This window comes from Zootoca vivipara, chromosome 1, assembly GCF_963506605.1.
Source record: "Zootoca vivipara chromosome 1, rZooViv1.1, whole genome shotgun sequence".
Classification (NCBI taxonomy): domain Eukaryota; kingdom Metazoa; phylum Chordata; class Lepidosauria; order Squamata; family Lacertidae; genus Zootoca; species Zootoca vivipara.
Window position 1 is genome coordinate 124,695,569 of NC_083276.1, and position 26,388 is coordinate 124,721,956.

A 26,388-nucleotide genomic window follows, 5' to 3' on the forward strand; every position below is an offset into this window, starting at 1 on the left:
GCAGATCCTTGAACAATCTACATTCTCTTTGAAAAATGTATTTTTCTGCCTTGCTGTTACTTGGAAACAGAATGAACAGATGCAGAGGTTCAGCCTCTAAAAAGTTTGCATTGACCATTTTTGAGCAATGTTGTTGTATACTACTTTTTAGCTTGTAGTAAACCAAGTCCTCAAAAATTAATGAACGTGACTAGGTTATGTCTAGTGGGTCTAGATTATATGGGTCTACTCTTGAGAAGGACAAGTGCTGAATACCATCCTTTTAAAGGTTAAAAGGATTTACATTTTAGATACTGAATATGTGAAAGTGAAAAAGGTTCTGGAACCCCAAATAAGCTCCAACTATCATTTAGATTTCCGATAATTTACATGGCTGGAGAATGTATTCTTGCTACCAGGATCAGGAAGAGAAATTTGTGTGTTCTTCGATGCTTCTTCCACCGAAAAAGAATGGAAGGAAACCAGGCAACTCTTGCATAATATCTGCATAAGCTATACTAGTTTTCCTGTAGCCTCAGAACCCCTATTGTTTCTGTACCCCTGAATTTGCAAGAGAAAAGGGAATTGTCTAAATTGGACCCAATTGGTGATAGAGGAAAGCTATTTAAGTGCATTAGGTGTTCTGAATATTGTCGGGTCAGAATTTATTCTGGTTACAATTAGCAAGATGTGATATAGCAGATGGGACTCTAGTAGTGGGCCTACTGGCAGAGAATGGGATTGGTGAGGCAGTTCAGAATAGCAGGCGGGAGTGCTTTCAGTGCAGAAATACATGGGTTTCTACAGACCAATCTGTTTCCCTGCTTTCCCATCCTGAAATGCCAAAGGAAAAACTTGTGTGTTTGCTCTCCCTGTGTCCATTGTTTCTACCCAAAATGGCAAACTCCAGCTGTTTAGCTTTGTGAATCAGCCACATGCGTTTTAAGGTTTTGGATGAGCGTTCGGATAGCAAGCCTTGTGTGTATACAGTTCCACCCAGATGCAGGTAAATACCTACTTCCCTAACAAATGTTCCCAGATTTTGGCCATAAAAACTTTGAATAGGTTCCATTTACAGCAATTGTGCCTTTTCCCTGGTGCATTCACCCTGGGCCAAAAGACAGGATAACTTCAGGGAGTTTTGTAAAAATGCAGGTCCTGTCCTTTCTAAAGGCTTTTTTAAGGGTTACATTTGGTTCTATACAATTTTATAGGGGCTAGAGATTTAAATCAGGACGCCTTGCTGTGGACTGCAAAGGACAGGTGGCTATGGCTCCATTACAATGTCAAAGTATATAAGGCGCATGTTCAACGATACTGATTTACAATTTCCTCTATGCTATGCTACCTATTAGTTTGCACATCATCAAACTGACGAAGGTGTGGATTGTTTAACTGTATAGTAGAGAATGCCTGATTAGTTTGCCAAACTGGGACACAATCTGTTGCTCCAACTGCAACAAGGCTGCATGTGTGGGCTGTTTTCAGAAACAAAAGAGCAACATTAAAGACTAGGACAACATGGTTTGCACTGGGGAAAAAAAGGTCAAGTAATTTTTGTCAAATGCTTTATTTCAAGTGGAAGGTTTAACAGATGAACAAGACAATATGAAAAGGAATTTACAGATCTAATTTACAAAATAAATACATTGCTTTTTGACTGACACAGTCTATAATCACTTAGGAACTGTTGTTTATATCTTTTCCTTACACGGGGAGAAGAAAGGATGTCCCAAGGCTTCTGCAAGAGTAATTCTTTTGGCTGGATCATATTCCAACATCCTCCCAATGAGATCAAATAGATTTTCATGGTCTGCATCATGGCACTGCATGAATTCCTAGGGGTAGGAGGGAAAGCAAGTTACCACCCTGACACTAAACAAATGAGGGGTAGGGGAAAGTATTGTATTGTTATGCAGTTACACCTCTTACCTTCAAGGGTTTACAGCGTCTCGAAACGTATCTTCCAGCAGAACTATGCTCATCCCAATCCAACTGGTCATGGTGGAAGTACTTGCGTTTTCTTGTAATGTAAAAAAATAGTAATTATGAGTGGTTGTCTGCATTCAGCTGCTTGAGATTTCTCATGCAAAAAGGAGGAATGAAGATAGCACCCTAGCTCCACAAGTTTGAGGGACAACATATGAGGGGTGTTTCCTGTAAGCTCCCACAGTATTTAGAATTCCATTAAAAACCAGGTTCCCATGCTCGCCCTGCTATCCTTGTGAACCCAAAACCGAAGTGATCCGGTTTTTGAACGTTCTTTGAAAGTTGAACAGACTTCCGAAACTGATTCTGTTTAACCTCCGAGGTACGACTAAACTGTTCAAAGTTGAGTAATCCATTTGACATGTCAACTTCATCATGTTATTTCCAAGAATCCCAACTTGTACCATTTCCACTATACAATACTTTAGTAGTCCTGGATACTAAAACTAGCAGTGCACTGAGCATGAATACTACATTGAACTTCCCATGAGTTATGTATGTATGCCCCACATCCCTCAACAAGCCAGGTACAGTGGTACCTCTATTTACGAATGGAGCTCCATCCGCCATATTGGATGCGGTTTAGATAGGGTTGCTTCTACTTACGAATTTTTTCTCCCAATGCATTCCTATGGGATTTGACTTACAATTTTTTTCGGCTTACAAATGTGTGTTCGGAACGCATTAAATTCGTAAGTAGAGGTACCACTGTACACTGTCTTACTCTTGAATATGCACACTGACTTAAAAGTGAGAGGTGGTCTATAAATATTAAAACAAGTAACTGCAACCAGAACATGATGCTACAAGGAAAAGCATTCTTCAAATTACAGTTGCCTATAGAACAAGGAAGGACGTTTCTCAAACTACTTCCAGGTCGACCTAGGACTAGAATACTATTCATAACAACATTTATTTGTGAAGCGGTTGCTATGACAACAATGAATGACTACAAACTAATCAAGGGAAAGGTAAAATAGAAATGGATGGCACTATGCTATGGGCCGGGAAATAGAAAGTGAACCTTTAAAAAGTTTACCTGGTTTTCTGGACCATATGAATTGGTAGCGGTCCCAGTATCTTTTCCATCATTGCCAGGTGCTCCTTACTGTCATGTGTCTGTTAATAAAGATGGAATATTGCCATGTAAATGTGCTTGAAAAACTCAAAAGCAAAGCTAGAACTATTCACAGTATATAGAGCCAACTATTGGAGTGTGTTGCCTTCTGGGTTCTCTGGCAGCTGCATAGCTTTGAGGAAAGCAAGTTTGTTTTTGCATAATAGTACCTATATAAGGTAACGTTAAGTAGACCCTTGTGAGCGAAGTATCTAGCACGCTCCTAAAGAGTCAGCTCTCCGTTGCAGTTGCAACTTAGTAAGGCTCATGAAACTGATCAATGGCAGTAAGCACCCACTACACAAACTATTGCTATAAAGGGATACAGCACTTGGCTCTGAAACTGAAGTAACACCCAGCTAAATCCATGTGATCCATTCCTCTCAACCCGTTTTAGAAATCAACTAGTCCGTAAATTTGAAATGCAACATGTAGGGCTCCATCAGAAAAGTGACTGCTGTACTATTACAGAATTGAATGTCAAATACTTCACACAAACGAGTTCATTCTAATTCATCAGGTCACATTAAAAAAAACAAAATGTAACTCTTGGTTTTTATGATAGCATTTTCGATAAAACATCACGTGTCCCTATATCCAATGTTTCTGCAGTTACATACCGGAAATACTGTGAATCCAAGGTAATATTCAATAAGAATGCAGCCGATGCTCCAAACATCGCAAGGCTGTGACCATCCCAAGGCTGTGGGGAGAGAAAATAAATTGTGCTTATCTAAGAACACTGTCATGTAGCTTTTGATCTGAAACTGAATTGCATAAAAAGCTCTTCAAACAGGTTCATAATATTTTGTAAATGGGAAAGTCACAAAACAGACTGCCTAAAAAAGAAACCCTAATTCTAATGCAAGTTCAAGATGAAACCAACATTTGCTACATTTGGAACTACAGTCACACCTCAGGTTGCACGTTTTCGGGATGCACACTGTGCTGAAGCCAGAAGTACCGGAACGGGTTACTTCCAGATTTCGGCTCTTGCGCATGCACAGAACTACTAAATCGTGCTTTGTGCAGAAGACCAAATCACGACCTACGCATGTGCAGATGCAGCGCTCCGGGTTGCAAATGTGCCTCCCGCACGGAGCACGTTCGCAACCCGAGCGTCCACTGTACTCCAGTGTCCAAATTGGACTTGTCTCCAGGTGCCTCAGGCGCTGCGTTCGAAACCTATTGCCACCAGTGGGGTGTCCCTCCCATGGATCCCTACTGCTACAGTGTGCCTCTCCCTTAGGCAACTATGTGGCTCCTTTGGCTTCGCTAACCAGCCCTTTGTATGACAGGAGAAAAAAAGCAAACAGTTTCCTTTTCCACAGGAAAGCTTTGTTCTCGCCTCTTTGTCACTCCTAAAGCAGCCTCACTAAGCATGGTCTAAAAATGACTCACAGAAGTACTGTAAGAAAAGTAACTTTCTAAACTACTTTTCTACTCACCCAAAATAACTTCAGGAGCTCTGTAATGCCTTGTAGACACAAGAGTACTATGGTGTTCATAGTCGTATGTTGCACTTCCAAAATCCACAACTTTGATATCTGGATTTTTCAGTGTCCGCTCATCACGTTTCTGAAATATACCAGAATTACTAAGCATACACGCAAGAGATCAATGGTGAGAGGAGCTTTTAAATGTAAGAAATGAGAGATTTACCAGTTTGGGATTGTAAGCTTCTGTGTAGTCAGACTTCACAAACAGTATGTTTTCAGGCTTCAGATCTGTATGGGTTAGCTTGTTTGAATGCAAAACTGTAAAGAGAAGTCAGAAAATTATTACAAGAGATGTTTAAACAGAACACTGCTCCTACATATATACTGTGCATTGTGACCTTGGGCTAGTCACACTTCTCTGAAGTCTCTCAGCCCCACTCACCTCACAGAGTGTTGTTGGGAAAGGAAAGGAGAATATTAGCTGCTTTGAGACTCCTTAGGGTAGTGATAAAGCAGGATATCAAATTCAAACTCCTCTTCTACTTTTAACTACTAACTGCTTCGAGTCTTAAGAGACATTTTAGAAACAGAAATAAAGTGCTATGTGTACTTACAGTTTACAGATTTGCAAATCTGGTAAGCCATTCGTCTAATGTGGTCAAGACTGAATGGCAGAAAACTGTTTTCTTTGATGAAGTCATATGTACTGAGTCCCAGCAGTTCAAACACAATGCAAACATGGCCATGATGTTCAAACCATTCCAACATCTGGACACAGCGACTGTAAATACAATAATAATGAATAATGAAACCTGGTGGGATGAGTCTCATGATTGGAATGTAGTAATAGAGGGATACAATCTATTTCAGAGAAATAGACCAAACAGGAAAGGAGGAGTGGCGTTACAGTATATGTCAGGGATGTGTATACCTGTGAAGAGATCTAGGATTTAAAACTTCAAAGCCAAATTGAGAGTATCTGGGTCAAAATTAAGGAAGAGAAAAACAACAGTGATCTCATTGTGGGAGTTTATTAAAGATCCCCAAGCCAAACTGAGGACACAGATGATGCCTTCCTGGAACAGATGACCAAGCATTCAAAAGTAAGTGAGATAGTAATGGGGGATTTCAACTATCCCGGTATTTGTTGGATGTCAAACTCAGCCAAGAGCATAAGGTCGAACAGATTCCTCACTGGCCTTGCAGACAATTTCATTGTCCAGAAAGTGGGAGAAGCAACAAGAGGATCAGCCATTTTAGATCTGGTCCTAACCAATAGTGATGACCTTGTTAGTGGGGTAGAAGTGGCAGGATCATTAGGTGGGAGTGATCATGCTCTTCTGGAGTTTATTATACAGCAGAAAGAGCAACCAAGCATACTAAGACTCAAATTCTAGACTTTACTGAAAGGGAAGGGAGTTCATGATGGTTGGGAGTTTGTTAAAAGGGAGATATTAAAAGCACAACTTCAGGCAATACCAATGAGATGGAAACATGGAAGGTGCCTAAGGAAGCCAGGGTGGCTATCTAAAGAACTTTTAACTGAGTTAAGATTTAATAATAATAAATTTTTATTTATACCCCGCCCTCCCCAGTCAAAACTGGGCTCAGGGCGGCTAACACCAATAAAATTACAATAAAACATAAAAAGCAATTAATTAAAATACAGATTAAAATACAATATTAAAATTTAAAATGCAGCCTCATTAACATAAACAAAAAAATTGTGTTCAATACACCAATGAAAGCCCCAATTATTTTCTTCTGAAAAGGAATCACACAAATAAACACAAAAGCATGCAAGCAATTGTAAAAACTTCACATTATTATAATATACTTACAATATGTTATTAGGATCTGATGTATTTATGTGCTCCAGTACTTTTATTTCTGAACGAGCTGCTTCTGTGTATCTATCAACATTTTTGACTATTTTTACTGCTACATGTCTGCCTCCCCTAAAAAAAAAAAGTTTTGAACAGTCACAAGACTACTCCATGGTATAAAGCAAAGTTTAAACAAGTTTTGTTTAGCAAAATAACTATTCATTTCAACACTTAAATAATTTCTGGCATATTATTTTGATGGAAATGCATATTATTTTGACGGAAAATGACAAGCTGAATGAACAATGCTATCAGGGAAATGCTGAACCACAAAAAGTTGGCGTATCCATTTTATTATTACTCTTAACAGCACCATGGTGCCTTACAAAGCAACAAACAAAAATATCCCCTTTCTGAGTAGCTTACAACTTGGATTTAGACAATGAAAAGACAGAAGCGAGACCAGATGGGAAAGGGAGATGAGAACGTGTAAGGAGCATCGTAAGTACCTAGGTTTATTTGTTTCATCTGGGGGGAAAGAACTAAGGGGTTATAGAAAAAGCTTCATGGAAGGTGGGTTCTCTAGAAGGATCTGAAAAAGAGATGTGCCACCATTTAGGTGTCAGGCTCTTACAAGAAAAAGTTAAACTTACGCTTTGTTATCAATGCACTCCACGACTTTCCCAAAAGCACCTTCACCCAGAATACTGACAATTTCATCTAAAAACAGAGGGGAGAAATTAGTTATACAAACAGTGGTGTATTTTCATTATTCAAAATACCATGCTATGTTCTAGGTAGTGGCGCTATGTTAAAAAAAAGTGTAACTAGACATCTTTAAAATATTTAATTCGACAACTCTTTCAAGACAGTTATGTCTATCTCATTCTAAATTAACTTGCTCACTATGTAAGAAGTTCCAATTAAAAATTAACTTCTATATAAAAATAATCTCCCCCCAAAGAAAAAAACAAAACACAGAACAAAAAAAACCAAAGAAAGGAAAGGACTTCCAAAAACTCCTGGCTTCTTATCTAAAAGAAATTATTCTATCTGAAAAGTGTATTATAAGTTTTGAAAAATATTCTATACATCTTGCACTTAGTACGTCTCCACTCTGACAGATCAGGTGACCCTCCTCATCATCCTCTACACTCCTCCTCGATCTTTTCCTTCGGTGACTCCTCTGGTAACGGCAAGTGCGCGGCACCAAGATCATCCAGCCAATCAATAAACCCGAGTGAATTCAGGGCAGAATACGAAATTCATTCAGCAGGGAGATATTCAGGCATTCAGATACGCGCCAGGCCACAAACGGTTGGCAGGAACAATTTCAAATTCCCCAGAATTTCACAGGGCACATAGTTTAGGGTTACAGGAGAAAAACATGGCAAGGAACAGATTTTGAGATAAGGTACTTCAAGTGGCAAGGCAATAACAGACAATATAAACGCTTTTAAAAATATGGTTCACTAGAAAAAATATGTATTTTAAGATTTGCAAATAAAATGTCTTCTGTTTAATGCTGTAACATAACAAGCACTGGAATTTATACTGCATAATGTGCAGCCTTTTACTGGTAAATAAAGAGTGTCAACAAAATGTAAAGCGTTTAAAGTACATATTGTACAGTACACATAATTCGTTATGGGTGTTCTGTGAGTAATGTCAAAAATCACAAAACCTACTTAATTGCACACTGCCACCGCTTCAGTTGAGGAGATATGTGCATTACACATATCCATCCTGATTGTTACACAGCACCCACTGCTATCCTTGTAGACTTCTCCCTCCCTCAGCCAATTATCAGCACCACTTCTGGCAGCGCTAATCCACTGCTGAATGGTTGGGAGTGGGGAAGAAAAATGTGTGGACCAAGTCCATCAGCTGAGAACCCAACAGTACTGGCTGTACTAAACATGCAACTCCCATCCTTGAAGCACCTATGTGCTGGCTTGGTAAGATAGATTGTTGCAAAGAAACTTGTTTCCCTGAACCATCAACCTTCCTGATTTGGGATCACAGTCTTGTCTAGCTGTTTATGAGAGATTACATTAATCTAATAAATAGTGTTTGACATTTAACACAAGCACATCAGTATCAGTTTACAAGGCATTTATTCCACTTTCATTTTTGTACTGCCCAATAAGACATTCAGAATGTAACTTGAAGCCATTGGTTTCACTCAATTTGCCTAACAGGGGAAACAATATTCATGGTGCATCTTAGCCATACGTCCAACAAATGCCTAGTTCAGGTATTCAAACAGAAAAGTGGAATACTACCTGATAAACAAGCAATACTAATAACACTAGAAAATATTTGTCTACATGTTACAGAACTTTCCCCTTTCAGGAATGTAAGATCTAGCAGAAAAAGCGTACTTCTATGCTAAAATACATCTCCAACTCCCTTCATTTGTGCGATTATTCAAGTGAATAGTTATATGTATAATCACATTCAAGGTGCTCTAAATTATACATACCGCATGTGAATGATGTGATTTACTATGATGAGTCTTGTGTTTTCTTTTGTAACTGCTTCCACCGCTATGCCCCGATGACTTGCTACTGTGGTTGTGATAACCATTTTCATGGTCTCGGCAATGGTGCCTGGTTTCAGACAGTTGACTGTCATTGTATCTGTATTCTTCCACATAACGGCGTTCATGATTATCTCTTTCATGGAAGGAGCTGGCATCTGAATAAAGGCTAGGAGAGAATAAAAGAATCTAATGTGGAACATTAAACTAGCAGTTCTCATGCATGCAAGTTATGTCTGTTTACGTGTATTTCAAATTCATACTGAGATTTAAGGTATTCATTGGAAATTTTAAGACAGAAGTTGGATGGCCATCTGTCATGGATGCTTTAGTTGAGATTTCTGCATCACAGGGGGTTGGACTAGATGACCCTCCAGGTCTCTTCCATCTCAACATTTCTGATATATTGCTAAATTTAATAAAATCTAAATAAACACTTGAAGACACAGGCTTGCCATATGGCAGGGGTAGGCAACCTCAGGCCCATGGGCCGGATGCAGCCCAATCGCCTTCTCAATCCAGCCCACGGACGGTCCGGGAATCAGCGTGTTTTTACCAGGGTGGATAAAAATCAATGTTTTTTAAAAAAATCAAAAAATGATTTAAATCAGTTTTTTTAAAAAATAAAATGCTTTTTGAGGAAAATATATTACCATCCAAAGGTTATTCCATCATGAAATAAAGATTAGTTTTTTAATTATGTAGAATAAGGTTGTATATGTTTAAATTTTTTGGTAAATAAATTCCATTAATCCATTCACAATTTCATGGTCTTCCAGAGGCTTTTGTAAGATTATTGGGCGGTTTCTCTGCCTACAAGATATTATGACAGATGCTTGGTTTACTTTTGCAGTTCTCAAAACTGAATTTGACTCAGCAGAGATCACATGCCTCTTCTTCACAGCAAAAATGTTATAACATGAACAGAGTTGAGAAAAAGACCTTAATCCTATTGTTCTACAAACCTATGAATAGAGAATCAACCCATTCAGTGCTAAGTTTCAAGAAGTTCAGTGAATAGAATAGAAACAATATTCTTCTGATTGTTTGGAGTGGACAGTATTTAAGTTTTTCATGTGTAGGCTGGGCTGACAGTCTAAGTTTCTTAAAATATATATATTTTATTTTTGTTTAGCCAAATTAGTTAACAAACATGGATGTTTGTTTAAGCAAATAACATATGCTGTAATGTTATTGTTTCAGTTGAATAAATCTATTTAAATTGTTATTATTAAGGTAATGATTATTTTTCTCCTTCCTAAGTACAACAGAAAAGTTGTCCAAATATGAATGATTAACCTATTAAACTGGGGATAAAAAACTAATATTAAAAGTTGTTATTCTAAAAATCTTCATCTACTTGCATATTAAAGTTATACCAGCAAGAATTAGTCTTTATGTAGAAACCTATGATTTAAATCAAGCCCACCCTGGTTTTTACATGAGTAGAATGTGTGCTTTTATTTAAAATGCATCTCTGGGTTATATGTGGGGCACAGGAATTTGTTCATTATTATTTTCCAAAATATAGTCCGGCCCACCACATGGTCTGAGGGACAGTGGCTGACCCCCTGCCATATGGGGTGGGGGCGAACTAACTCACCTATCGTAAGTTTCGGTTTGAGTATATCTGCAGCGCTTTTTCTCACGTGTACTGCTGTATGATTCTCTTCTTCTCTTATGATGGCTGCTGCCTTTTTTAGGATCCAAACATTGTTTTTCTTCCCAATCAGAATGGTGTGTTCGCTTTGAATACCGCATCTGTAAATACACACATTTATGAGACAAAAAGTCAACAGTAACTATTACTGTATGCACCAGTTTTAGAACTATTTCCAGTAAATCTCTCTCTTCCTGTCAGACAGTCTATTAAGCAGTGCAATGAGATCCAACTTAAATATACAATTAAAATGGCTTCAATTCTACCACAGTCAAATGAGATTTTTTTTTATTGGAGCCCTACACTTTGAAGCACAGAAATGCCTCAGACTCATATTAACAGTAATTATTTGAATAGGACCAATCCATATTCACAATGCAGTATAAGCTTTTGAACTACAGAAATCTTGCATTAAAAAAATAATTAACATACTGTATAAACAGAAAAGAACAATGTAATTTCTTCGTATGGGCTGACAGCACTGCTCATTTTAACCCACATTTGCTTTAATTCTCAATGTATGTGAGAGTTCAGTACATTTTAGCAACGCATTACTCTTAATGATTATACTCAAAACTGTTGCCACCTAAGACACATCAATGAGACTAAATACTACCAACAGCTTATGGAACTAACTACATAGCTGGGATTTCCAAAATACCGCAGTGACAGGAATCCCCATTCATGCACTGCGATATGAAGCCTAACATGGAAAAGAAAAAAGCCCTAATATTAATGGAAAAGCACAACACTTTACACCCCACAGTACAGATCAAGTGCCGAAAATCAAAACCCCCAGAAATGCCCCAGTGTGAGCAGTCTTACCTTCCAGAGCCAACACACCTTAAGAGTCTACCCCACCAAGTAAGGCAGAGTGCTTTTAAGCTCTCCACATTGGCTTGCTGGGTCCTGAAAGGCTCCCAGCAAGTTCTTGTGAGGTCATCTGAGATCTCAGGATAGCCTCCCAGAGCCCAGTAAGCAAGGAGAAGAGCTTAAAAGTTTTTAAGCATGCCACCTTCGGTGCGTTTAATTTTTGCAATTTCAACTGGCCAGCCAACAACCATATTAAAGTTGAAATTGTACAAGTTACACATGCCTCAGATATAAGTTATCTGTATAGCCAGTGGCAAAATGTGCCCACAAATTTGGGAAACTTGTATGCCAATACAGTATTACTATGCTAATAGAATTATATATTACTGGGCATTAACACCATAGGATGTCAATTTTTAAAACCAGTCATCCCCTTTTGTATACAAACTATAGTAGCAACCCAACTGAAACTGACATAATCAACCACAATCACACAAAAACAAAAGGAACAAGTGACTGACACTGTATAGTTCAGCTACCCAATACCTAGATCCTGAATACACTTCAGTGTTTGACTATATTTCAGTACAGTAGTACCTCGGTTTAAGTACACAACTGGTTCCGGAAGTCTGTACTTAACCTGAAGCAAACTTTCCCATTGAAAGTAATGGAAAGTGGATTAATCCGTTCCAGATGGGTCTGCGGAGTACTCAAAACCTAAGTGTACTTAAACGGAGGTATGACTGTAAATGTTATTTGAAGTGAAGTGAGAAGCAAGCCTCCTTGGAGACAGCATACCCCTAGTGCCACCAGTTGCCAGCCACCACATCTCTGATGGAAGGATCTCAGATGAGTAAGACCTGAGCGTCCAGACAGGCACATATTCAGATGGGTGATGCCTACCGGGTTGCCTCCTCTTTTTCTCTCTTGTGGCCCGCTTCTTTCCCAATTGTTTTGAATGCGCTCCACACACACACACACACACACACACACACACACACCGCCCTATAACTGGAGGTCTCAGGGCAGCTCCTTTCTTTCTCTTCACGTCCCACCGTCATCCCAACAAACAAGCTCAATCGGGAATTACAGGGGATTACAACTGGGAGGTAATAAGAACAAGGCTTTTTCTGGTGGCGACACCGCAGCTCTGGCGCCCTCCCTTCCCATGGGGCAGGAACAGCACCACAGGCTTTTCTTCTCTTTCCTGCTTTAGCCAGGTTATGCAAACTTCCTTTTCCTTATCAACAAGCAATCCCGTTTTGCTATTTTAACCACTGTCCTTAGTTTTAGCAAGGCCGATACTCATGTTTGTTTACCGAGTACGGTTTCCGGGGGGGGGGGCAGAGAGAAAAAAGGAGACTTCGCGTTTTTTATTTTCCCCAACCGGATTTATTCTCTGGGCCCATCTTCTTTCAGCTATAGACCCCCTGGGTTGCCAGGTCATGTTAATGATGTTGTTTTTACAACCCCCTTGAGTCCTGCTTGCGGCTGTGCTAAAACCACAACACATTTATTACTGCGACTCCGGTGACGCACTGGGAAGTTATGTCTCTCGTGTTCGCCCTTCCTGGGGTTCCTCGACCTCGGAGAAATCGGGGGAGACGACACAAAAACCAGGTGTTCTGCCCCCTCCCCTCGACATGTGTGAGCCGAGGAAGCGCTAAGAAAGCGGAGCAATTTCAGAGGAGCTTGGATTGTTAGAAAGGGACGCGACGTGCCTTTCGCGTATGCGTCGCCAAACCGAAGGCCTCGAAGCCATTTTAAGCTCGCCTTCCCTGAGGAGAACATGGCGGGAAGGGCTCGGGCTTTGGAGAGAGGAAAACCATTCTCGACTCGCCAATCCAACCCCACCCCGGTGGGTTTCCCCCTGAGGGGGGAAAAACACCTGAGGTAAAAATAGGAGAGGCTTCCCCTCCCCCCCTCGAATCCTTCCCCTCACACGCCATTACTACCGGGGGTTCCGTGGTCCCGACCCTTTCGCCGACCCACACCCGACACTTACCGCTCTCCTTTTCGGAGTCGACTCCGCTTCTCAAAAGGCGCCTCCGGACACGACGAGCCTTCCCGTCTCTCCTCCTCTCAGGCCTCAGCAACCGCCGCTAGAAAAAAAAACCGTCCGCCTCGACAAAATGGCGCCGGCTGCGAAGAACCTTCTGGAAGTGGGAAGGTCGTCACAATGGCTGCGCGTGCGCGGCTGCATCACGGGCCTCGCTCCCCAGGGGTTTGGATTGGATGGAATAAGCCACGCCCAACCCGCGTCGCTGGTCGGTGTGTTAATCCTGATTCTGTTACAGTATTCTATTCTTTGGCCCTAGGAAGCGACTCCTAGCAGAAGTACCTTCGCCCCCACAATAAAATCTTTTGAGCCCCCCCCCCCGCCCCGGAAAAAAGTTAATGGGCATGAGGCCCTAGGGTTGTCATATTTCAAAAAGTGAAAATCCAGACAAAAGCTGAACTTTTTTGGGCCAAGTTGTTGAGCTTCTTTTGCAAAATCTTTTATTCTGCAGTGCTTTTTTTTCTGTGGGTCCTATTTCTGGGTTAGCGGAGTCTGTAACCTGAAGCGTCTGTAACCTCCCCTAAACATTTTGTGAATCTTTGTACTTTTGTCCATTTACTGTATTTATTTTCCCCGATTTGAACTATAAAATGGTGATTTTCTTGAGTCAAAATGAAAGTACATACCCCTAAACATTTTTTAAGGAAAAAAAGCACTGAGTTTCTGAGCTATTTTTATGGAGAATTGCCCAAATGTATACTGCCAACAAGTGTTGCCGTACATCCAGATTTTGCCGGGCATTTCTTAGTATTCCCCCCCACCCCAATACTGCTAATGATGGCTATGTCTGGGACATTCTGGACGTATGGCAAACCTAGATGGTGGAGCAGGTTGCAGTTTTGAGAGAGAGAGAGAGAGAGAGAGAGAGAATATGCTTTTTGTGTCCCCAACTAATCTTGCCCCTTTCAATAAATAAATAGAGAGGAAAGAGAGAGAGGAAAGATTAGATAGGGACATGCAAAGCATTAAAAAAAATAATCAAAACCCCTGCACCTGCTCAGCTCATGGGCCTGTTTGAAAAAGTTGTGTTTCGCTTCGCAAGAGGGCAAAGTCAATGTGGAGCAAGGAGGCTGCGCTTCTATGGGCTGCATTTTGGCTGGGTGTGAGGGAGTCCTGAAGGGAGGTGCACTGAGGTGCAGGCACTTATTAGGTGTGTAGATGACACTATTACACCATTTGCCCCAACTGTTCAACCAACCCCGGCCTTGAAGACAAGAGGCAGCATACAAAGCATTTTGAAAGAACAGCTGGTATAATCCAGATGGAACTTCAACAGGGAAACATGACTTGATTAAAATATATATACGTATTTATTTTTTTTAAAAAATTAACCCAGGTTTGTTACACATCAAAAGGTGGCTTTTCCCTCCGTGAAATGCTGAAATTTGAACAGCTCGGGAAGTCCGTAATTCCAAGAGAGAATGCACAAGCCCATCTGTCTTCAAAGACCCACCAGCAGTTTTTCAAGCCAGGAATCTACACGGGCGCTTTGCAGCTATTGAGCAAAAGGGTTGGCATGAATTGTAACATCTTTAACATGGACGTCATTGAGGGGGCGGAATGTCTTCTCGTTCACTGGCAGTTTCTCCAGCTCATCCAGGGTATCCAAGCCATCAATTACCCTGTTTGAGCAGACAAGAAATGAAAAATAGCAATGAGAACCTCCTTGCACAGAAAGGCACAAACTTCTGATGACAATTTTTCAACCTCCCGGAATGATACGTCTTCTGATATACATAAAAACTTAAGGCTGGCATGACGCAGTTCATGTGGCCGCCAGCTCTAGTATGATGACAGAATTAAATCTTGCATTATACAATTCAATCCCATCATACTCACTTCCCAAACACGGTGTATTTCATGTCCAGGTGTGGCTGTTTGCCGTAGGTGATGAAGAATTGAGACCCATTCGTATTTGGACCATTATTTGCCATAGAAACAACTCCACGGACACTGTGCTGAGAGAGGAAGATGGAAAGTGGGAGCGGGGACAAAAACAAGGGTGGTTTATCATTATTATTATTATAGCTTTTTTCTCCTGCCTTTCACCAGATGGTTTTAAAATGTAACACACTAAAATGCAATACTGTATATTATTATATGCTACTACATCTCTGGGTTTCCCCCCCCCCTTCCAAGCCAAAAAAGGGCAACTTCCCTGTTCACATAAACGTACAGCAACAATTAATCTGTTAATGAACAAAGCAAAACATACTTTTAAGTATTCACTGTATTCATCTTCAAATTTTCTGCCCCAAATGCTATTTCCTCCTTTTCCGGAGCCTGAAAGAACAAGAGGGGTGGGGGAAGTTGGGTAGATAGGTTAGCAGGATTCCTACAAATTCAGGCACCTTTTCCCCATGTCCACAACATACACATATCTCCCTTAAATTTTATTAGCAAATTGGTGATGACTAAGCAATAGGAGATGTCCTTTCTGGTTTGTGCTGCTGTTTGAAAAGCCAGGCAAGAAATAGTGAAAAGACTTTCGCTCATGCCATTTCTCATCTCTCAAAAACCTCACCGCAGATCAGAGATCACCCCATGCCTCTTCCCTGAGCTCCCCAAATATGCAAGAGGACAGTAATGCAAACATACTGCAAGGCATCTACAGGGTAGAAAGAGACAAAATTGGGAGGACTGTATTGTACCTCCATTTCAGAAGCAACCTATTTATGATGCTATTATCCCCCTGGGTAATACAGAACTCAAAGGAACTTGCATTGGATTTCCAAGCAGTGTTTCATGCAGATTCTGCTTAGATTCTGCAAGGTTCCTGAATCATGTATGTTCAGATGATGTCCAAGCCTAACCCCCTAGATTTCCCCTTGTCAAGCACCTTTCAGATGATTTAGGACTTGCATAGTTATTAGGTACTAGGGTTAAATATTCATAGCTGCCAAGTTATCCCTTTTTTAAAGGGATTTTCCCTTATGCTGAATAGGCTTCCTCGCGAGAAAAGGGAAAACTTGGCAGCTATGAATATTACCACCAATTTCAAAGGAAACAGACATTGATCTGACTGGCTCCAATCTCTATGTTGGCAAAGGACGATATTAACAGGGCAGCATGAACGAACCAGGTGGATGCCATCGATATCAGTCCACTGAACTAAGAAAATCACAGCAGATCCAATTGACCTTTTCTGACATATTTTGCACCTTCACTAAGGAGTGTTTTCTCATTTTCCTGTTGTATACAAGAACCAGCCGTTTCACTAAGAGACTGAGCTGTGAATCAGGAGGTCGAATTGAGAATCTCCTGGTTTGCAGAGTTTCAATTCAATTCTCACCACTGTGAACTTGCCACTCTTAGACAGACCACTATTCTCCAGATCTCAAGTCTTCATAGGCAACATTGGGATTAGAGCTGGCCTACATTATAAGATTGCTCTAATGGGGCTCTACAAATATGCTAAGTATTATGATTGTGATGCACTGGATACTTTTTTTGAAATATGATCTATTCAGCCTGTAACCTTGACTGGCCTTCCTTGCATATACAGTACTGCCTTTTAAAATTCAAAATTAGTATCTCTTTGTTTGAAAGAATTCAATAGCACAACAACAGTTCTCATGTTGACTGATGCTTCTCTCACTGCTCCAAAAGGATGGTTTAAGAGATACCTAACTTTTAAAAAAGGAATTACCTGTTGGATCTCCAGTCTGCACCATAAATCCTTTGATATTCCGGTGAAAAATACAGCCATTGTAGAAGTTACTAGCACAGAGTGCCAGAAAATTCTAGAAAAAGAACCAGAAGGCCAGTTAAGAAAGAAACCAGCAGTAAAATGCAAAATGGTATGAGGATATAAAATTTTGTTCCTTTCTTATGCCTTCTTCCCTTTTCTTTCCAGCACTAACTGCTGTAACATTTAAATTATTTAAACCATTATTTTTTAGCCAATCTGATTTTTTGTGGTGTTAGAAAATCCAGATTAAAATGTAACAAAATTTTGGTAATAACAACCGTGTGTAAAACTTGCATATACAAGCTGCTGGGAATGCACAATAAACTTCTGCCTGGAAGCAACTTTCATCTACTGTATTTCTGCTTCTTGACTGTTTCGGAACAAGGTTCAATACATTTTATCTATCATTTGTAATTTTATACAATTTCATCTAACCAGCATTCCTTTATATCAATATAGCTGTAACGGAGAAAACTTCGCATAATTTGAGATTTAGACAAGGACTAAAACCTCCAGGCAAATTTTATATGATTTGGCATCCCTTCGTTTCATACACAGTGGAAGCATCTTTTTCAAGACAACCTTGACAAATCTGGAATGATACTTGGCAATCAATAACATAAATAGTCTTCCTTTATGTGTATACAACTTTTATTCTTGCTTTTTTTCTTTCATTCTCTTTTTCTTTTCTTTTTATTCTTGCTTGGCTCTTCATCTTTTAATTTTCATCTGTTGTTATGAAATAACAAATCTTTACCTTAACGCTACATTCATTCATGTTACGTTCTACTATTTGCAGCCGATGGAATGAATTGAAGACTGGCTTATCTTTATCTGGTGAAACTATTATGAAAACAGAACGTGCCTCAAAGGAAACTGGATCAGCAGGTGCAAAGTGGTCAGGGCGTAGCTTTTATTAATTACAGCAGACTGCCTATTAAGGAACGAAAGCATCTATTCTAACAGGAAACAAGGATGATTCACTAACCCTACCTACCTTTTCATGTTCAATTGCACCTTAATGAGAATTTAATTTAACTGAATTATTTTATTCCATTTATATCCAACCATTTCCTCCCAGGAGCTGAAGGTGGCGTACATGATTCTCCCCCTCCCCATTTAATCCCCACAAAAACCCCATGGGGTAGGTTAAGAGTGACCCAATATCAGTGACTGACTGACCCAATGTCACCCAGTTAGTTAGCTTCATGGTTGAGTGGGGGATTTGAACCCTGGTCTCCCGGGTACTAGTCCAACACAACTATGGTAACTCATCGCACCGGCTCTCAATTTGGTATATGAAATCTAAACATGGAAGGTGGCTGCTCATATTATTAAACAGACAGGGGTGGGGAACCTGTGGTCTTTAGCTTAATTTCAACAGCTCTTTGCAAGCCATCAGTTCAGACCTCTGGAAAGAGCAATGTGTCCCATCCCCCCTCCTGTGGTGTATATGGGGGGGGGCAGGGAGAGAGAGAGAGAGAGAGAGAGAGAGAGAGAGAGAGAGAGAGAGAGAGAGAGAGAGAGAGAGAGAGAGGAGGGTCATCACTTACTTCACATGCCTTGGGTGCTCTTTCACAGAACAGCTCTATTTTAATTTCTCCCACATCGGTGTGTAGGGTTACAGCCTGGGAGTTGAGGGGAAAATAAGTTACGTTATTTATTCATAGCAGTCCGGGCAAACAGCAGCCAAATCAACAATACCATTAAGCCGGATTATCTCAGAGCAAGAGGAGCAGCACACACGAAAGTATCTTAAAATTATTTACAGACAGCCAAAAAGTTTAATATTTATTATTTTATTTATTTTTTGAATTTACATACCGCCCTATACACAGAGATCTTAGAACAAAATCAAAATATAAAACCACAATATATATATAATCAAAACAACCCGATAATGCCCCCGCCCCCAATTCTGCTTAGCTATCGTTTTGCAAGTAAAGTAACACATTTCCACAATTAGTTAGCTCCCCCCCCCAAGGTGTCTGGCTCAAAATGCACACATAGAATATCAGGATGCAAACAAAACTCTCCTTTCAAACAGGCAGGTTTTCCGATTGTGGAAACTTGACCATAGCTGCCAAGTCTCCCGTTGAAAAATGCGGGATCAGCAGCAGCGCGGCACCGGAAGTCGCTTCTAAGCATGTCTGGACAGGTAGGAAACAGGCAGGTAGGAAATCCGGGTGATTTCCGGGATTTTTTCTATTCGGGATAACATAGGGAAACGGATTAAAATCCGGGGGTTTCCTGCGAAAAACGGGAGACTTGGCAGCTATGAACGTGATCCCTCTTGCAGGAATAACAATGCAAGGGGTATGGACATTCAACTGGCTTCTGCAAAGATGCTTCAGGAATGTTTAGGAAAAAGGCCTTAAGAACATTTGCGTTGAAGTCCTGATCAAGTCTGCAGCCCAGAGGAAAAAATAATTCAACTGCAAGGTATTTATGTAGGACAGATCCTATGCATATGACAAAGAAAGTACATGCAACTGAGTTAAAGGTCACAGTCTGGGAAGTGGGGAAGAATTAAAATATTAAATCAAGCCTGCCCATCATTAGTTTTTAGTTAAAGCTTTCCAATCCAGGCTGTAGCGTCTGTTTTATATAATTATTACTGTATTGATTTTGTTCATTTTTTTCAATGTTTTTATTATGTTTTATTGTATTTTACATGTACAGCAGACCCGCAACTTTGGCACATTTAACTTGTGTGCATTCAGCTTTATGCTGATAATTATGATAATTAAATTATGACAATGATAATTTAAAGGGGGGGGCGGAAACTTTTGCAATCCCACCTGCCATTGCACCCAATGTGTTTTCACTATGCGTGATTTTGGCTTTATCCATGGAACATAACTACCATGTAAGTTCCAGGTCTACTGCATTGTAAATCACTTTTTAATGTAAAGTGATATACAAGTCTAAGAAACAAAACCACATTTTAAAATTGTGAGGATTACTGAGATAATGTGTGAGAAGCACTTTATATCATCATCATCATCATTATTATTTAACAACAACAACAACAACAACAGAATGTATATGCTGCAACAACAACAACAACAACAACAACAACAGAATTTATGTGTCTAGAATTTATATGCTGCCCTATACCCGGAGATCTCAGGGTGGTTCACAGAACAAAATCAAGATATAAAACCACAAAATATATAATCAAAATAAAAACAATTGGATTATTAAATAACTGTATTATGAAACTAAACTGGAAGAATATTTATGGAAGTCTCCAATGGTTATCTTAAAAGCAGATAAGATACTGAAACAACCAGTCTTACCATCTTTGCTGGCCAGGAATGCAGAGCGTATCAGTCAGAAGAGGCAAAACCATCTGAGCCTGTCAGGATTTCACAACTCTGCAGCAACAGAAGACAGAGCATTATGATTTGCCATGGGAAGTAGGAGAGAAAGAGCATGTAAATTCAGTTTCTTGATTTTGAAAAAAAGAGAAAAGAAAAAAAATATTGCCAACAGCAACATCATAATCATACCCCTTTTGCCTTCACGCACTCCTTCCTGTATAAAAAGAATGGCTGATGTTTTTTTCTAGGATAATAAGCTAAAAAGGTAAAGGGACCCCTGACCGTTAAGTCCAGTTGCGGACGACCCTGGGGTTGCAGGGCTCATCTCGCTTTACTGGCCGAGGGAGCCGGCGTTTATCCGCAGACAGCTTCTTGGTCATGTGGCTAGCATGACTAAACCGCTTCTGGTGAACCAGAGCAGCGCACGGAAATAATAGATAATAAGCTATCCCAAAAGAAAAAACCAGAGAGCACTGGAAATAATTCAGTAGTTCGGACAGCTTGCAGGGTTTAAATTGAATAAAGCGAAAACCAAAGTTTGGGGTAAGAATTTAGCACCAGAAGAAATAAATAAGTTTACAGGATGCCACAGGTTTGACGTTTGTTAAAAAGGTGAAATACCTGGGAGTAAATATGATAGGGGAAAATTTAAATTTGTTCAAAAACAATTATAAAAAGTTGTGGAATGAAATTAAAAGGGATTTGGATATATGGTCGAATTTGAAATTATCTTTGATGGGCCGAATATCCGTGATAAAAATGAATGTATTGCCAAAAATGTTGTTTTTGTTTCAAGCATTACCAATTGTTGATAATTTAGGATGTTTTAAAGAATGGCAAAAGGTGTTATCAAGATTTATCTGGCAGGGGGGGGAAACCAAGAATCAAATATAAATTGTTAACAGATTCGAAAGATATAGGTTTTTCCCTACCAGATTTGAAGTTATATTTTGAAGCAGCAGCCTTTTGCTGGATGAAATAATGGTTTCTACTCGATAATACCGATGTATTAGATCTGTAAGGTCATGACAATGCATTTGGTTGGCATGGATATTTGTGGTATGATAAGATTAAGGTTCATAAAGGTTTCAAATGTCATATTATTAGAAAATCATTATACAATGTGTGGAATAGATTTAAAGACTTGTTAGAAAGGAAAACACACAGGTGGATTTCACCTTTAGAGGCTAAGGCACATAAAAAATTGAATATGGAAACCAAGTGGATAAAGTACAAAGATATACAAAGAATAAGATCATTTTAAGTTAAAAACATATGAACAGTTGAAAAATAATCTAAATGATTGGTTACAATATCATCAAATAAATGAAATGTTCAAAATGGATAAAAAAGTAGGTTTTCAAGCAAAAAAGTCTAAATTGGAGACGGAATTGTTAGAGTCTAAAAAAAAGAATCTTTCAAAGATGTATAATTTATTGTTGGAATGGCATACTAAAGATGAGCAAGCGAAATATGTAATGATTGATTGGGCAAAAGATGTGGGTCACAATATTATGATGGAGGATTGGGTAAGGTTGTGGAAGAAGGATAAAAAGTTTACTGCGTGTAATGCATTAAGAGAAAATATGATGAAAATGATGTATTGATGGTATCTCACACCTGTAAAACTAGCTAAAATTTATCATAAGCATGATAACAATTGTTGGAAATGTAAGAATGTAGAAGGAACCTTTTACCATATGTGGTGGACCTGCCCCCAAGTAAAGAACTTCTGGTAAAAGATTTATAATGAAATGAAAAAAGTGTTGAAAAACACCTTTGTTAAGAAACCAGAAACTTTTTTACTTGGGATAAAAAAATTCCTTCAGTAGCACCTTAAAGACCAACTAAGTTTTTATTTTGGTATGAGCTTTCGTGTGCATGCACACTTCTTCAGATACTTAGTATCTGACACTTCGTATCTGAAGAAGTGTGCATGCACACGAAAGCTCATACCAAAATAAAAACTTAGTTGGTCTTTAAGGTGCTACTGAAGGAATTTTTTTATTTTACTTCGACCCAGACCAACACGGCTACCTACCTGTAACCGTTACTTGGGATAGTTAGAGAGGAATTACCTAAAAAATATACTACGTTTTTTCTGTATGCCACAACAGCAGCGATAATTTTATTGGCTAAGAGTTGGAAGAGTGAAGAACTACCTACAGTGGATGAATGGCAGATGAAGCTGATAGAATTTATGGAGCTGGCTGAACTGACCGGGAGACTTCGTGACCAGAGGGAAGAGTCGGTGGAAGAAGATTGGAAGAAATTTAAAGTTTATTAAAGAAATAATTGCGATATCGGAAATGTTTAAAATAAGATTTGGAAGTACAGGGAGGTTGTAGAGGAGGATTTGAAGAGGTATTATAGTATATTTAGATTTAGATATAAGTGTTAAATAAGAATTGAATTGTTTGTTAGGTAAATATTAAGTGGATTGAAATGTGTTAGTTAAGGAAAAATAAGATGATTGAAGTATGTATAGAAATTACTAAGGATGATATACAATGAAACACAGGAGGGACACGAGGAAGTCAACAATGTCAGGATATAGGAATGATAAATATGATTGTTTTTTCTTTTTGTATTTTTGTGTTTTATGTGATTTTTTCCTTTTTTTGTAATTTTGTATTTTTGTGTTCTATGTGTTTCTCAGTTTTACAAAATCAATAAATATATTTTTTTAAAAGAAAAGAAAAAACCAGAGACCAAATTGCAAACATGCGCTAGATTATGGAGAAAGCTAGAGAGTTCCAGAAAAACATCTACTTCTGCTTCATTTACTACGCAAAAGCATTTGACTGTCTCGACCACAGCAAACTATGGCAAGTTCTTAAAGAAATGGGAGTGCCTGATCACCTCATCTGTCTCCTGAGAAATCTCTATGTGGGACAAGAAGCTACAGTTAGAACTGAATATGGAATAACTGATTGGTTCAAAATTGGGAAAGGAGTACGACAAGGCTGTATATTGTCTCCCTGCTTATTTAACTTATATGCAGAATTCATCATGCGAAAGGCTGGGCTGGATGAATCCCAAAATGGAATTAAGATTGCCGGAAGAAATATCAACAACCTCAGATATGCTGATGACACAACCTTGATTGCAGAAAGTGAGGAGGAATTAAAGAACCTTTTAATGAGGGTGAAAGAGGAGAGTGCAAAATATGGTCTGAAGCTCAACATTAAAAAAAACTAAGATCATGGCCACTGGTTCCATCACCTCCTGGCAAATAGAAGGGGAAGAAATGGAGGCAGTGAGAGATTTTACTTTCTTGGGTTCCATGATCACTGCAGATGGCGACAGCAGTCATGAAATTAAAAGACACCTGCTTCTTGGGAGAAAAGCAATGACAAACCTAGACAGCATCTTAAAAAGCAGAGACATCACCTTGCTGACAAAGGTCCATATAGTTAAAGCTATGGTTTTCCCAGTAGTGATGTATGGAAGTGAGAGCTGGGCCATAAAGAAGGCTGATCGCCGAAGAATTGATGCTTTTGAATTATGGTGCTGGAGGAGACTCTTGAGAGTCCCATGGACTGCAAGAAGATCAAACCTACCCATTCTGAAGGAAATCAGCCCTGAGTGCTCACTGGAAGGACAGATCCTGAAGCTGAGGCTCCAATACTTTGGCCACCTCATGAGAAGAGAAGACTCCCTGGAAAAGACCCGGATGTTGGGAAAGATGGAGGGCACTAGGAGAAGGGGACGGCAGAGGATGAGATGGTTGGTCAGTGTTCTCGAAGCTACGAACATGAGTTTGACCAAGCTGCGGGAGGCAGTGGAAGACAGAAGTGCCTGGTGTGCTCTGGTCCATGGGGTAACAAAGAGTCGGACACAACGACTAAACAACAACAAAAAGAAAAAAGCAACCTCATCTATTCACCATTGATGTAACAACAACCCCATTTTGGGATCCCTTCCACATAGGCTGCTAGCAAATATATTTTGTTTTCTCTCTCCATGGGAACGTTTAAAATTTGAGATTCTGCATTTCCTATCTAGAAATAATAAGTACAGTACATGTCTATCCTTAAGAATCAGGTAATCTGACCTTCAGGACAGCTCTATACATCATTCCCCACCTCTGTCTCCCACACTCCTGTCATTCCTATGTAGATCTCTACATCAACGTTAAAGCTATTTAATATTACATCAACATTAAAGCTACGTTTAATATTGAGGTATACACACACACATAGCATTCTGATTTCACCAAATCCATTGCTTTGTGCAACCTGATCCTGGGGTGCCAACTTGAATACAATATTGGGGGGGGGGAGAGACCCCTTGGCCCCTAGGAGTTGCCTCCTATGAACTGATCCTAAGCAACTTTACTCAGAAGTTAACACCACTGAACTGGGGTGTGAGTGGGCCTTCTCGGTAGTGGCGCCCACCCTGTGGAATGCCCTCCCACCACAGGTCAAAGAGAACAACAATTACCAGACCTTTAGAAGGCATCTCAAGGCAGCCCTGTTTAAGGAAGCTTTTAATGTTTGATGGATTTCTGTATTTTAATATTTTGTTGGAAGCCGCCCAGAGTGGCTGGGGGAACCCGGCCAGATGGGCAGGGTATAAATAATAAATTATTGTTATTATTATTATTATTACCTGATCTTAAGATAGAATAAACGCACTTTCTCCCAGGTTAGCGAAATAACAGGGACGCAGCACCCTTCCTCAGAATTTTTTTTCCTACTTTGTTTAGGGGAGTTTTTAATGTTTGATGTTTTAGCGTGTTTTTAATATTCTGCTGGGAGCCGCCCAGAGTGGCAGATGGGCGGGGTAATAATAATAATAATAATAATAATAATAATAATAATAATAATAATAAATAATAGGCCGGTGAAAATCAGGACTGCTGCTGCAGCTACTAACTTTTTTATTGTTTATTTTTGCATAAATCCGTTTGGATCAACTCGCTTCATCTCCACCCACCCCGCTGCAAAAGGACAGATCCTGCACTGCACTGCTAAAGGGTCGGGCTCTGATCCTGCGCCGCTCACCGCTTACCTAAGAAGATGCAGGCGGCAGTCCAGGCAGCCAGGGCGCCGTTTTGCTCCTCGCGGGGCCGAGGCAGGAAGTAGCGCTTCCGGGAGGGGAGGCGGCGCCGGATTTGAGACGCGGAGCGAAGGAGGAGCCGAGCAGAGAACAGGCCCAGGAGGACTTCGGTTTACCCCGCTCCTCATTCTGCACTGGACGTAAGTACCAAAAAAAAATGCATGCAGGAAAATGCATGCAGTGCTTGGGTTTTAAAATTATTATTGATGATGATACTCTTTGCACAGAAAACATCCGTCTCCCTTGCCCTCTTCCTGCTCACCTCTCTATCCCGCAGTATCCCCACTTTCACTTTTGGGGCGCTCATGTTAAAGCATCTTCTCTACTCCTGAAATACCTAATAGAAGGATTTTATGAATGAGAAAGGGAGCCAACTGCAGAATATATACAGATATATATTTTAAAACCCCAGGAGTTGGATTTATATTGTAAGTCTTTGTTTATAATTTTATGTTGTGAACCGCCCTGAGACCTACAGGTATAAGGCGGACGGGCGGTATGCAAAATGACATGGCGATTCGGGACGGGAGGCTGGATCCGAGCAATGATCCGAGCTTCTATGTATGCTTAATCTGAAGGTCCATTGGCTTCCATGGGATCTGCTGTCAAGTTTTGTAGCCAGGATTCTTGAGCTTCTTGTCCTTTCGATTTTTGGCCTACTAGGTTATTCTAACTGGAATGGAGGTGGGGTTTTTTGACTATCATTGGACACGAGGGAGTCTGCTTTTCTTGATTCACTTCTGTGAGAGTAGGTCTCTTAAGATCTTGCTTTATCTTGAGCTTTTGCCCCTTAGAGGGTTTTTTCCTTTTTCCTTTTCTTTTAAAAGAATAGCCCAGATAATTTCCACTGTAATTAGCTTTTTACATCTATGAGTTTTTAAAA

The 26,388-nt window shown here is 39.8% G+C and overlaps 2 protein-coding genes across 3 annotated transcripts; both read right to left on the reverse strand.

Moving 5' to 3' along the window:
• Positions 1–250: 250 nt before the first annotated feature.
• CLK1 (CDC like kinase 1) lies at positions 251–13,539 on the reverse strand. Its single transcript, XM_035137013.2, has 13 exons — positions 13,371–13,539; positions 10,496–10,653; positions 8,836–9,061; positions 7,443–7,536; positions 7,004–7,070; positions 6,366–6,482; positions 5,139–5,305; positions 4,748–4,842; positions 4,534–4,663; positions 3,706–3,788; positions 3,008–3,087; positions 1,912–2,002; positions 251–1,817 (listed from the first exon to the last, which is right to left on the reverse strand). The coding sequence occupies exons 2-13, from the start codon at positions 10,651–10,653 to the stop codon at positions 1,674–1,676; spliced, it is 1,452 nt and encodes a 483-aa protein (XP_034992904.1). The 5' UTR covers positions 13,371–13,539; the 3' UTR covers positions 251–1,673.
• A 1,165-nt stretch (positions 13,540–14,704) lies between these two features.
• PPIL3 (peptidylprolyl isomerase like 3) lies at positions 14,705–25,587 on the reverse strand. Of its 2 annotated transcripts, XM_060281651.1 has the most exons (8): positions 25,458–25,516; positions 21,374–21,456; positions 20,418–20,495; positions 18,669–18,743; positions 17,074–17,167; positions 15,640–15,707; positions 15,264–15,382; positions 14,705–15,046 (listed from the first exon to the last, which is right to left on the reverse strand). In XM_060281651.1, exons 3-8 carry the CDS (start codon positions 20,418–20,420, stop codon positions 14,920–14,922), a joined length of 486 nt encoding a protein of 161 aa, XP_060137634.1. In that variant the 5' UTR covers positions 20,421–20,495; positions 21,374–21,456; positions 25,458–25,516; the 3' UTR covers positions 14,705–14,919. The 2 variants fall into 2 exon arrangements, with proteins under 2 accessions (XP_060137634.1, XP_034992967.1); XM_035137076.2 differs by lacking the exon at positions 21,374–21,456 and having other exon boundaries at positions 25,458–25,587.
• Between the last annotated feature and the right edge of the window lie 801 nt (positions 25,588–26,388).

Coding starts and splice junctions, on each gene's coding strand:
- CLK1 (XM_035137013.2), bottom strand. CDS start 10,653: ATGCGGTATTCAAAGCGAACACACCATTCTGATTGGGAAGAAAAACAA. Junction 6,483..7,003: donor GAGTGCATTGATAACAAAGC/GTAAGTTTAACT, acceptor TTTTTTTTTTAG/GGGAGGCAGACATGTAGCAG. Junction 1,818..1,911: donor GACGCTGTAAACCCTTGAAG/GTAAGAGGTGTA, acceptor TCCTACCCCTAG/GAATTCATGCAGTGCCATGA.
- PPIL3 (XM_035137076.2), bottom strand. Junction 15,383..15,639: donor AATACAGTGAATACTTAAAA/GTATGTTTTGCT, acceptor TTCCTCTCTCAG/CACAGTGTCCGTGGAGTTGT. Junction 15,047..15,263: donor AAATACACCGTGTTTGGGAA/GTGAGTATGATG, acceptor CTGCTCAAACAG/GGTAATTGATGGCTTGGATA.